The 12,876-nt window shown below is 47.5% G+C and overlaps 2 protein-coding genes across 2 annotated transcripts in view; both read right to left on the bottom strand.

The window, feature by feature from the left end:
* The window catches only part of LOC101086640 (neutrophil gelatinase-associated lipocalin-like), a 110,712-nt gene that overhangs the window by 5,158 nt on the left and 92,678 nt on the right, over nt 1-12,876 (bottom strand). The gene's annotated exons all lie outside the window — the stretch shown is intronic.
* LOC101092062 (neutrophil gelatinase-associated lipocalin-like) lies at nt 8,319-12,251 on the bottom strand. The gene is made up of 7 exons (XM_003995993.3): nt 12,035-12,251; nt 11,379-11,515; nt 9,908-9,987; nt 9,645-9,764; nt 9,326-9,427; nt 8,637-8,667; nt 8,319-8,463 (listed from the first exon to the last, which is right to left on the bottom strand). The coding sequence occupies exons 1-6, from the start codon at nt 12,170-12,172 to the stop codon at nt 8,648-8,650; spliced, it is 597 nt and encodes a 198-aa protein (XP_003996042.2). The 5' UTR covers nt 12,173-12,251; the 3' UTR covers nt 8,319-8,463; nt 8,637-8,647.

Genomic DNA, 12,876 nt, shown 5'->3' with positions numbered 1-12,876 from the left:
CCCCATGCTTTAATAAAACCACCTTTTGTGCACCAAACATGTCTCAAGAATTCTTTCATGGCTGTCAGATCCAAAGCCCCACCATTCCAAAGACACAACATTCCCACGTTAAGTCAGTCCCTCCCCTCATCCATGCCCCATTGGTAGGGTGGACCCAGACCTCAGCTGACCCTAAGGACTTGGCCCCTCCTGTGGGCCCAGTAGACAGAAACCCCAAGCTGGGCATGGCAGCCACAAATGAGACAGCTTGACAGAGCAGATATCTGAGGCTATAGTCTCTGATCTATCCTGGTGGGGGACAATGGGAGACATGCATCTGCATGTATGAAAAGTGATGGTGGCTGGGGCCCAAGGGGGGGGGGGTGTCTCTACCCTGCCACTCTGGACACCAGGTACCTTGGGTCACAGTGAGTGCTAGGACTCAGCCTCATTTTTAGGAAACCACTGATACCATCTGCCATCTTTGGACATAGTCTTCAACTGTGGAGCCCAGGGGCTAGGCCTGGGCCCCCCAAAAGTGTTCCTGCCATGGCTGATCCCAGCTTTGTCCTGGAAGGAAGTAGTTTCCGCATGGGGGATTAGCTGTCCATGGGAGGCCTGATGAGTCCCAGCCCCCGGTCAGTGTCTCCTAGATGTCACCACGAGAGTCAGAGCTGTCAAATGCCTGATCTGAGGCTGACCTTAGGTTCTCCCTGGCCTCAGATGAGACTCGCAGAGACCTCATGGGCTCTTCCACCTGCTTCTGGGGAACCAGCTCCCCTAGCCTGGCCTTTGGGTGGTGGGCTCTGAGTGAAGCAACTCTGGGCGAAGAGGGATCATCAGGCAAGCTGAGGGCTATATATAAGCTAGAAACCTCTCTGCCATGGTGGGATATGTGTGACATTCCTCTGGCTGCCCAAGAACAAAGGAAAGGAAAGAAAACAAATGGTTTACTGATAGAGATCATAGTCATACAGCACATGAGTCTCCATCAGTTTACAAATATCTTAGTAAGTTAGAAGAAAAAGGCAATTTATCAATAGTCTAACCTCCAGAAGCCCATAGACTCAATTTCCTGGAGCCCTTATTAAGACCCTAACCTCCATGGTGATGTGGGGAAGAAAGGCAAGAAGGAAATGGCAGGTAAAATTAAGTTTCTGGTACTCTGCAGCCCAGTTACAAATACTTGAGGCAAATACAGAGCATAACATTTCTCCAGGAACCCCTACCATTCCTAATGTTAATGCCTTATTAGAGGTAAAACAACCTAGATTTGACAATAGCAAGGCCTCAAGTATCTTAGGAGTCCTCATTAGCATGTCAATGTCCTTCTGGAGGCCTCTCTCCAGTTCGTCATTACTTCCCCCAATTTCATAGTATATAACCAGTCACTCTTCATAACCTCAGTGCAGCTCTTTCTGCACACGGGTCCTGTCCCCGTGCTTTAATAAAATCACTTTTTTTATTTTTTGCACCAAAGTTGTCTTCAGTAATTCTTTCTTGTCTGTTGCTCTGGAACCTGCCACCCACCCCACTCTAAAACCTCATCTTTTGGCGCCAATGTGGGGGTCTGAGTCCTTTAATCTGGTCCCTGAGCTTTGGTGCAAACTTGGTGAGTACTTTCTCTTTTCTTCCTTTACTCTTATTTTAGGAATTTCAAGGAGTATGATCTTATTGCAACACTTTCCTGTCCATTGCTCAGTCTGTAATCCTCTAGCTCGTGGTTACTCTATGGGGAGGAGAAAGCCTGCCTTTTGGCTGGAAGTGAGTACCCAGGCCAGAATGGTAAAAAAGACCCAGAGTCTTGTGCCCTCTCTTTATTCCTGTTCTTATACATAGTTGTCTGTGTTGGACACGGGACAGCCACCTAAGTGACTAGCACAGATGCAAATCTTAAGACTCCTGTGTGAGGTTTCCTCCTCATTGGTCTAAAGTGATCCCATCTACATCCCTGATCTAGCCACTTCTGGCTGTAGGCCCTCCCCTGGAAACCCATAGAACTAGTAACTGATTGAATTTAAACACAACTGGGGACCATTTCCTAGGAAGTTGGCTGAAAGACTGTATGTGTTGGCATGTAGATTAGATCATGATGGGTTTCTGCCGTCACTGTTTTCAGTCAATGTTCCTTATTAACTACTACTTAAAGTACAAAATTGGGCAATTCCCCTTTGTAATACTTTTCCAGTGTTTTCCATGAGTTAAAAATGGTGGTTTCTTCAGCCTTCTCAGCAAGGTCCATCTGCTGACACCTATTTGTAGCCTAGGATGCAATGGGAAAGTGGGGGGATGCCAGTATCCCTCCTACAGAGGCCCTTAGGGGCTGGTTGGTGATCATAGCAATTTTGTTCAAGGTATGCCTCGGGTCACTTTGACACCTCAGGAACCTCTGATATATCCTGCACATGGGATACCATCTGGGAGGTGGGGGTGATTTTCGTGGTAATGGACCATCTCTGCCATCTCTGCTCTTCTCTCTCTAGAAAGAGGATGGGAGCTTCTCATCAGTCCCCAAACTCTCCCTGGGGATGCCTTTTCAACCCACTGGAAACAATTTGGGTTGCAAAATTTAGGAAAGGACTGATGTCCCATAACATTGCATGACCTTAGTAGAATCTAGCAGTTAGATTTCTTCTGCAGAAAACAGGGTCAATGGACGGAGGTACCTGAGGTCTAGGCCTTCACAGCTTTAAGGACCCGAACCAAAAGGCCTCTTATAGAATGTATTTTCCCAAATGTGTGTGGCTAGTAAACTCCCTCCTGGCATAGTGGATGTCCTAACAGGCCTCCTGATGGAACTCAGGTGCTAGAAGAAACACAGACCATCCCTGACAAAGGGCATGCTGACTCTTTCTCTCTGTTCCTCCTCCTAATAGATGGGGAGGCTCTCCCTCACTCATTTCCTGAGTTAATGACTATATTTGGAGCCAACTGTGGTTAGTCTACCTTGGGCAGGGACTTAAAAAATATTCCCTTTAGGCAAATATTCCCTTTAGGCAGCTGCCTAAAGTCCCTTTGTTTCGGGGAAACCCCCTGTTCTCTAGCCTGACATAGATTCCCTTATTTCCACTTTGGTGGAAAACAAACAAACAAACATGGGGTCTCTTCTTTTAGAGCTGACAAGGTTTAGAACCAGGAATCGTCTTTCTCTGCTGTTCTGGCACTTTACCTCTTCTTCCTCCCTCTCCCCTTCTTCCTGTTTCTGCATCACCTTCCATGGGATGCACATAACTGCCTTCTATACTACCCTCCCACCCTCGATGTCAAGGAGCAATGAGCATCCCCTTGGATCGCCCACTTCAGATTGCCCCACTGGTGTCCCAGGTAAAATGTGACAATGGGGAACAAATTGTCCTTTAAACAAACGCAAGTGGAATGTTGTTTGTGGTTAAGCTTATTTAAGTTTATTGGTTTAACTAAGACAGACATGTGTTTAGGGTTATCAGAATTAAATATAAAACTTTTTTTTCTACCAAGGTTTCCTAAAGGTCAAATAAACTCATGTTGTCTCTGTTGCAATTTGTTAGCAACAAGATGACTTAAAATAAAGGGTAATTTTGTGTATCTCAAAGTTTTCATGGATAATTGTTAAGATAGTTTTCAAAGTTTGGTAATCTGACACTTGGATAAACGGGATTGAATTCATTGGATATCTAGGTCTTTTCCAAATAGAATGGAGTGCTAAAGCATTGATTACTGAATGTAGGTTTGTGCTTTTGACTTCTTATTGCAGAGAAACTAAGAACATTTGGGTCTATTGGAAAACACGGTTTGTGATTAATTGATTCATAAATTTGCCTTCTAAAGATTCTGGTGTAACAGTTTACACTTGGGTATACTTAGTCTCTGCTGGAGACTAACGTTTCTAAGAGTCAAAATTCTGCTAAACATAATGAGGACTGATGGAAATAAGAATAACAACTGTATATGTAAAAAAGTAGGAATGTGTAAAAAAAGAGAGGAAAAAAGGAAATACATTTTTTATTGCAGGTAAAAGAAAATAGTTTTGTCCTAAATGAGACTGGTTTGGAGAAAAATGGCTTGGGGAAAAATCTGAATGAAACAGAAAGTTGTAGAAGGTTCATGAAGGGAAATCTTTGGAAAGGAATTTTACATGTGGTTGGATAGACTAAGTTGCAAAGAATGGATTTTTAAAAGTACACTTGTATAAGGTTGAAATTCTGCTTTTCTCTCTGTTAAAAGACAATTTTTTTGGATTGTTAGGCTCTTGATAAAATAATGTACAAAGGATTGTTTTCTCTTTTGACTTCTGGGAAAACGACAGCTTTAGGTTATGTCTTTATCAGGTCTTTGACCACTTAGTTAAAATTTCTCACTGTTAAAGGACCTAGGTTTTGCTAACAACAATATAACCCTACATATTTGCTTTTGGAATCTCTTATTGCCATCTTGGTTAAATAAATACTTGAAAGCGTTAAGATTTGTAATGATCGGAATCCCATTTCAGATGTGCTCTATCACTTTCTAAGGTTTAACAAATGACCCAGGATCTCAATTGTAAAGAAAGTCTTTTTGATCAAGGAGGACTTTTTATTCAGTATGTTAAGTGAAGACCCTGTTAAATCGTCATAAACCTTAGGTGATATTGTTTGGGTAAATGTTGGAACTGTTCAAATGTATGTGAAATTCCTACATCTCTAAATGAATATGCAAAACATATCCTTCTTAAACCTGATCTGACAGTTACTAGAAACCCAACCCATATAAACCCAAAACACCTGGTTTATTTAAAGATTTAAAGTCCAATACAACAGGGGATTTAACTCCAAAATGAAAGAGCCCCTACTGGGTCATATCATGTACTTCTACTGCAAAAAAATTTAGAGGGGCACACTTCATGTGCTCTTATGTCTAAAATAAAACCTGTACCCTCTACAGGGGAAATCAATGAGCAAACTAATGTGCCTTTTTATTCCTGTGAACCTATGGAAAATCTCAAACTTCTCTTAGGATGGTTGTACCTTTCTTTTTCATCTTCCTTTCTCAATTTCTACTAACAGTTCCTTCTTACAATGGGCCTTTCACAAGGATCACCACAGACATTTGAGTTACAAACCAGAAAGATCAATCTGATTTCTACTGCCTGCTCCCACAAGCATTCAAACCTAACATGTAAAATTCGTGCTGGCAGCACTGGGAGACACTGGGTTTGTAATCTGCTCTAAGCATTAACCTGCATTTTTCTTGTTTCTATAAAAGTATCTCTTATTAATTACCTGCTGGCTTACTAAACAAAACTAATACACCACCTGTTACACAGTTAAGGCCTTAAATGACTCTCAAAATAGCATTATATTACTAAACACTAAAATAACCCAAATGGATAAAACACTTCTACAAAACACACAGAATGGTGTTAGATGTTTTAAGTGCTGCACAAGGTGGAACTTATATTCTCATAAGAACAAAACGGTGTGTATAAATTCTGGAGTACTTCAAAAATATTTCTGGATTTCTAACTAACATGAATACTCAAACTGTCGCATTAAATAACCCCTCTTTTTCCTTTAGTGATTGGTTGAACTCTTGGGCTGGAGGATTTTTGTTAGCTACCAAAGGACTTTTCACTTGAGCTAAGCTTTCTAGTTATTCTACTTATGTTTTGCTGTTTTCTCCCATATCTCTCTGCCTGGAACCAAGACTCCATCACTACAATAACTTCAAGCCAAGAGATGATCCTTTCTACTCAAGGAGGTTCATACACATTATCCACCTTGGGTTCAGCTGTCTCACCTTAATTACCATTTTTGTTCTCTGACAGGCCAATACTGACCCATAGGTAGGGATGACTCTATGCCCCCACTCAGCAGGAAGAAGCTACAAAAAATGAGACCTTCTACCTTCAACAACCTTAAATATTTAAGGAACAAAATTGCTCAGGGAGGATATGATGAGGAAGTGTGGGGCAAGCTGAGGGCAAAACAGGCTGGCACATCCTCCTCTACCACCACCCCAAGTAGAATATGTGTGATATTCAAAGACTTCTGAGGGCTTAAGAACAGAGAAAAGGTGTTTAAGTGCTTGCCATGGTGATGGGGGAGTAAGACAAATGAAAAATTATATGCCTTTACTGCATTTACAAGTCCTTGAAACTAGCAGAGTGACCTCCCTCTAGGATCTCAGCTGCTTCGATGATGACACTTTGCTAGGGGCAAAGAGAACCTTAGCTCAACGTTATCCCAAACTTGAGGGTCCTGTAAGTCTACTTCCTTCTCTTAACTGCCCCAAGATATATGCTGGCAATCATATTCCAAGCTTATGGTCCCGGATATGCATCTGAAGAGTCTCATGATTGAAATTTTATGGGGCGCCTGGGTGGCGCAGTCGGTTAAGCGTCTGACTTCAGCCAGGTCACGATCTCGCGGTCCGTGATTTCGAGCCCCGCGTCAGGCTCTGGGCTGATGGCTCAGAGCCTGGAACCTGTTTCCGATTCTGTGTCTCCCTCTCTCTCTGCCCCTCCCCCGTTCATGCTCTGTCTCTCTCTGTCCCAAAAATAAATAAACGTTGAAATTTTATTCAATGGTGATAAGTGGCATTTGCTACCGACAGTGAGCCCCCTCAAATTCCTGGAAACCTTGCTTCCAAAATACCTTAGAGACTTACTCTATTCCTGACCCGCTTCCAACCTAAGGGTATATAATCAGTTAAACATCACAACCCCAATGCAGGTCTTCCTGCCCATTGGTCCTGTCCCTGTGCTTTAACAAAATCAATTTTTTTCCCACCAACGACGTCTTCCATAAATCTTTCTCGGCCGTCGGCTCAGGACCACCCACCAACACCCCAAAACTTCATCAGTATACATTCTAGACTATCGCACAGATATTTCTGGATTTCTAAATTACCAGAATACTCAAATTGGTGCTTTAAAGAATTCCTCCTGTTCCTTTCATGATTGGTTAAACTCTTGGACTTGAGGATTTCCGTCAATTACCAAAGGGCATTTATTTGGGCTGTTCTTGCTATTCTAATTACATTTGGCTGTTTTCTCCCCTGTCTCTCTGCCTGGTGACAAGACTCCATCACTACAATAACTTCCAGCCAACAAATGATCTTTTCTACTCAAGGAGGTTCATATTCATTGTCTGTCTTAGACCCAGGTGTCTCTGCCTTCTGTAACTCTTCTATATGTTCCCCAACTGATGAATATTGACTCATAGGTAGGGACATCCCTATTCCCTTACTGAGCAAGAAGAAGCTACAGAAGATGAAACCTTCCACCTCCAACTACCTTAAAGATGTAAGGGTCAGAATTGTTTATGGGGGATATGATGAGGGAGCATAAGACAAACTGAGGGCAAAGTACAAGCTAGCATTACCCCTCCCCACCCCAGGTGGGATGTGTGTGACATTCCTCAGGCACTCCTGGCTGCCCAAGAACAAAGGAAAGGAAAGAAAACAAATGGTTAACTGATAGAGATCACAGTCATGTAGGAAATGACTCCCCATCAGTTTACAAATATCTTAGTAAATTATAAGAAACAGGCAATCTTATCAATAGTCTAACAACCAGAAACCTATAGACTCAGTTTCTTGGAGTCCCAACATCACTCCTCATAGTATTTTGGGGGAAGAAAGGCAAGAAGGAAATGTCAGGTAACATTAAATTTCCTGATACCCTGCAGCCTATTAACAAATACTTGAGGCTGGCAGAGAAGAACATTTCACCAGGAACTCCCTACTGTCTTAATATTGATGTTTGCTAGAGGGAAAAAACCTCAGCTTGATGATAGTTAAGCCTCCAGTATTCTGTAAATCTTCTTTATCATATGAAAATCTCCAAAAACTTCCCTTGACTTTACCTCCTCCAAAGCCAGAGTATATAACCAGACACTCTTCACAACCCCAGAGCAGCTCTTTCTGCCCATGGGTCCTGCCCTTTACTTTAATAAAATCACTTTTTTTGCACCAAAACATCTTTAAGAATTCTTTCTCTGTCCTTGGCTCCAGACCCTGCACCATAGCCCTAAAACTTCATCACTGGTGAAGTGGGGGTGACAGCACATTGACCCCCCAACCCTCTCCAGCTGCCTGGCCCTGGCTGGGCCTTTGCCATTGGGTTTGCTGCAGATGGCTGAACGTGAGTGTGAGATGTGCCCCCTCAGTATGCTAGGAGGCAGGGGCAAGTGAGGGCAGCTGCTGGTCTGGGGCTGGTCCTGGAGTTGGGAGCTAGAAGTATTCAGTCAGAGCTGGACACTGGTTCTGTGGCCTCCATCCCTTGCCGGGGACCACATTTCCTGGGAGTGATGCGAATAGGAGCCTGCCCTTTGATTTTTTTCCCTCTCAGAGAGCCCAGAGGTCAAGGAGCACAGACTGAGGACCAGGGGACATGTGTTTATTTAGCAAGAAGGGAGGGGGTTCATGAGCAGGTCAGCCTGGGAGCAGCTGGTGGGCTGTGCATTGAGAAGGGTCTCCTGGCTCTCTCAGTGGTGTCCAGGTTGGTGGTGACAGCTGGGCGCTGCCCTGGGCAGAGGTCAACGTGAAGAGGATATGGTGGAGAGAGCCAGAGGGGACCAGAGAGGGAGTCAGGGCAATAAAGAGGACAGCAGTGCTGGGAAGGTTGGACAAAGGCAGACCTGGGACCCCCTCCCAGCTGCACCCTGGCTCCCATCAGCCCCCTCTCCAACCATACTTACCACACACTTGCTCACTCATCCATGCACTCATCTGTGTGGGACAGAGTGGTCAGTATGGGCAGGGGTGTGTGTGGGATCCCTGACCTCCAAGACCCCTGCACTGCCCCTGGGCTACCCTGGGCCTCAGCCTAGTCCAGCCACAGAAGCTCTGGGGGTTCCCTTCGTGGATGGTACAGCAGAAGGCTGGATGATGGAGCAGGGACTGGGGGAGAGGCCTGAGGACAAGCAGACCTGGGTGACACCCGTTCTTCAAAGGAGGAAGGTGAGGCCCAGCCAGGTTCCTGCTTGGGCACCAAGCCTTCTGCCTGTTTACCTGCTGAGTCCTGACAGACCCTCAGGCTTTGGGAGGCACCTGCCCAGGCCAGGCTGCCTGAAGACAAGGGTGCCTCCCAAGTCAGTAGTGAGCCAGTCCCAGGGCAAAAGGGGAGGTGGCCAGGCAAGGAGACTGAGGAAGCTTCGCCCCATGCCTGCAATTCTCATGTGGGCAGGCCCGAGCTAGGGTGAGGGAGGAACACTAGGGGCCCAGAACCCTGATTGTGGCAGCGTCTTCCTGAAACCAAAGTGGATCCTGAGACTCCAGTGACCATGGCAGAGGTCTGCATCCCTCCTCTCCCCCCCTTCCATAGCGAGGCAACATCAGGCCTGGACAGTTCCCATACGGCCCTCTCCTCTCTCCATCTGGTGATTACCAATGGGGATAGCGAAGATTATGTGGTGATCTGTGAGGCCCAAGGATTTGGCGAAGGTGATGAAGTTTTCCTTCAGCTCAGGAGTCAGCATCTTGGTCCTCCCTGTGGCCAGGATGGCTGGTGAGTGGCTGGTGAAAGCTCCATAAATATTGTGGAACCCATGAACGATGCCTCAGACCCCTTCCTCCTGAGGGGTTCTGTGGAAAGACCCCTCTCTTGCCTCCCAGATCTGGGGTGAAGGGCACATTGGGAGCTGGGTGTCACGGGCCTCTTCTCCAACATGACCAAGATTCCTGGTTCCAGGAGGGGCAAGACTCACCATAAAGGGTGATCTTGAAGTACTCCTGGTGTTTGTAAATCTTCTTGAAGAACACCATGGCAAACTGGACGTAGTCTGTGGCTGCCACTCGTAAAATGTACCTCTGGATTCCAGTGTATCCTGTATGGTGGATGGTGAGATCTCAGTCTGCCCTAACTGGGCAGAGGGAGCTATTGAATCTTCTCCCGTCTCCACAGGATTGCTTCTGTGTGGGGTGACAGGGAGGTTCATGCCCCTGAGGACCCACCCCATTCAGGACTCACGCTCAATGTTGCCCAGGGTGAATTGGCCTCGCCACAAAGTTGGGATGAAAGTTCTGAGCCAGTGGTCACAGGTCTGGTTCCTGTGGAAGCAAAATATGGGTGGGTGAGAGGGTGATAGCCCACCCTCCCACAGCAGTAGGCTTGCACCCCACCCCAGAGATGTGCCTGGCTGTTCCCCACTGACCCATCCCTGCCTGTCCTTGACTACTGTGCTCTTACCCACCTGACCTGCTCAGACTCTCCCTCCACACCTCCTGTCCTTCCTTCTTCGGAGCTGTTTCCCCTTGGTAGCCTTCCCACCATACTGTCCCTGCCAACCAAGGCATTTGTCCCCTATTCTTTTTCTTTCTTTTTTTTTTTTTTTTTTAGATTTTCATTAGTTTTTGAGAGAGAGTGTACGTGCATGAGCAGGGAAGGGCAGAGAGAGGGGGAACCAGAATCCAAAGCAGGTTCCAGGCTCTGAGCTTTCAGCACAGAGTCCAACGTGGGGCTCAGACCCACAAACCATGATCATGACCTGAGACAATGTCATACTCTTAAACAACTGAGCCACCTAGGCTCCCCTGTCCCCTATTCTTATCTTGTGGGCTCCTGCTTTAAACTCTCTTGGGGGAATCACCATTGAGACTCCAGTCTGCTGGATGCCAACACTCCCTTAGTTGTTGGACCAAACCTGACCTCTCACCTGCATCCCATCTCCCCTGGCACCTCAGAGCCGATCTCTCCACACCTGCCCTTCTTCTGCTCCTTCCATGACCGATGCCCTAGCCCCATCCCCAAGTGCCAGAGCCAGAAACCCAGGGGTGCTGCATAATCCTTGACTCCCCTCTCTAGGTCCTAATCTGCCCCTGCTCTGGTCATCGTCCACCTATGACTGATCAGCCTCCTGGGCTGCACACCATCATTCCTCTTCCTGCTGCAGCCACACCCGCTCCTCACCAGTACCTGAGACCCCCGCCACTGTGGTCACCCCCCTCTCCAGACCACTCATCAGCTCCTGCTCAGGGCAGCCATGCAATGGCTTGCCGTTTCTTGAAGTGGCTCTCTCTAACTCAGTCCAGCAGTCCTGCCACGAAGGTCCCAGGCCTCCTTCTGACGCAGGTTGGTTCCTCAAGGCCCATCCCACAGACCACCTCCCTGGAAGCTCTTGACAAAGCCCTAGGTAGGATTCTAGGCTGGATCCAGTGACCCTTCTCCCATTCTAGGACACCTATTCTCTCTTTGTCTTGTTTCCTGATGACAGTCTGTGTCCATCCGCAGAACTGTCATGTGTCTGTGCTGAAGTGACCACGAAATGTTGATCTAGTGAATGAGAGAAGATATAAATACAGGGATCCAGTACCCAGCGGTAGGATGAATGATCATCTTTCAGCTTTGGTTGCCGCTCAGCTATGTCATCAGTCTGCCTCTTGGACCCCCCACAGCAGCCCTATAGGCCCCCCATGTTCCTGTAGGAGGTGGTGGTACTCACCAGGCCAGGGTAGAGGTGGCATTGTAGCTGTTGTCTTCATTTAGTTCATAAGTGGTGGAGTAAATCTTAAACTGGCTGTGTTTTTCTTTATTAAATTCACTCCCTGCCAGTCCTAAGACATACCATTTTCCCTGGAACTACAATGGGGGCTGATGATAGGCAGAGCCAGGAGCAGCCCCAGGGGGCCCTCCTGCTCCATCCCTGCAGGCATCTCTAGGCAGCCTAGGCCTCAACCAGAAGCCCCTCTAACTGGGCTGCTGGGACCCAGACTGGCCACACAGGCTGGGCTGAAGAAGCTAGCTGGAGCTGGAGCCATCTAGCCAGGGGGGAGCCCTTAGTGTGTCAGGGACAGGGTGACACTTGGCAAGTGGCCAGCTGGCTTCCCTGAGCCTCAGTTTCTTCATCATGTAGAGGCCCTGAAGATGATCCCATCTTGCATGGGCTGCGGGGATTATGGAAGAGAGTGTGGACCAACATAGTTGTGCTCAGCTGACCATCTTGTCAGCAAGGTTGGGTGGGGATGGGGGCATGGGGTGTGCCTTCCATCAGGGGACCCGAGGGTAGACTGAGCTAAAGCCTGAGCCCATCCTGCCTCTCCTCCCCTCTGTTCACACTCTTCTCAGGGTCTGCCTGCAGCTGCCCCTTGGGCCCCTTACCTGCTCATCCTGGAAGTCAGGCTGCAGAGGGACCCTGCGCAGAGGCGGGGCTGGGATCAGGTTTGGGGTGGAATCCTGGGCCTGGGTCTGCAAGGCCCCCAGCAGGACAAGGCCTACCCACAGGAGACCTAGGGCCATGACTTCAGGGCCAAGGAAGCTGGCACCACTCTGGATATCAGCTGAAAGAGGAGGTGAGTGAGGAGGCTTCTGGGGGGATGCTATTTATGGTCTCTGTGGCCAATGGCTCACCCCAGGGTGGAATGACTTATCCTTTGCCAAATCCAGGAAGGGTGAGGCAATTGTCAGCAACTCATGCTGAAGATCATGGCAAGCTTTCTGCCCTTCCCCCAGGTCAGGATTATGCAAGATGAGGGGCAGAAAGGTCCAGGAGGCTGGAGGATGCATTCCCCATATCTCCACATCTCTGGCAAGGACACTGATTCCCTCCACACTCTCTTCTCCCTGGTTAGTACTGTGTGAGGACAAGGGTCTCTGATCTGGACCAGCTGTCATCTCTGACCTCCAGAAGCCTCTCAGTTGGGGCCAAGTGCAGGGTGGGGTAACTGGGGTGGTACCCCTTTTCTGTATCTGATGAAAGCGGAGAATGCCTCATATCAACAGAGCCCATGCTCTGTGGTTCTCCATGCTTTGTGGTTCTCCAAAGGGACAAGGAAAGGAGGGGAGGTGAAAGAGGAGGTTCCCGGCACGGAAGGACAGAGTGTACCCTGTGCTGCTCTTGGAGCCCAGACACTGTCCCCCGCAGGGACCCAACCAGGCCCTGGCACAGGGTGAGACACCCTTCCCCTCCCCCATCTCCAAAGGTGGACTGGAGAGTGTTCCTG

This window comes from Felis catus, chromosome D4 (assembly GCF_018350175.1).
Source record: "Felis catus isolate Fca126 chromosome D4, F.catus_Fca126_mat1.0, whole genome shotgun sequence".
In the NCBI taxonomy this organism is placed as follows: Eukaryota; Metazoa; Chordata; class Mammalia; order Carnivora; family Felidae; genus Felis; species Felis catus.
This window is presented reverse-complemented; position numbering and strand designations above follow the sequence as displayed.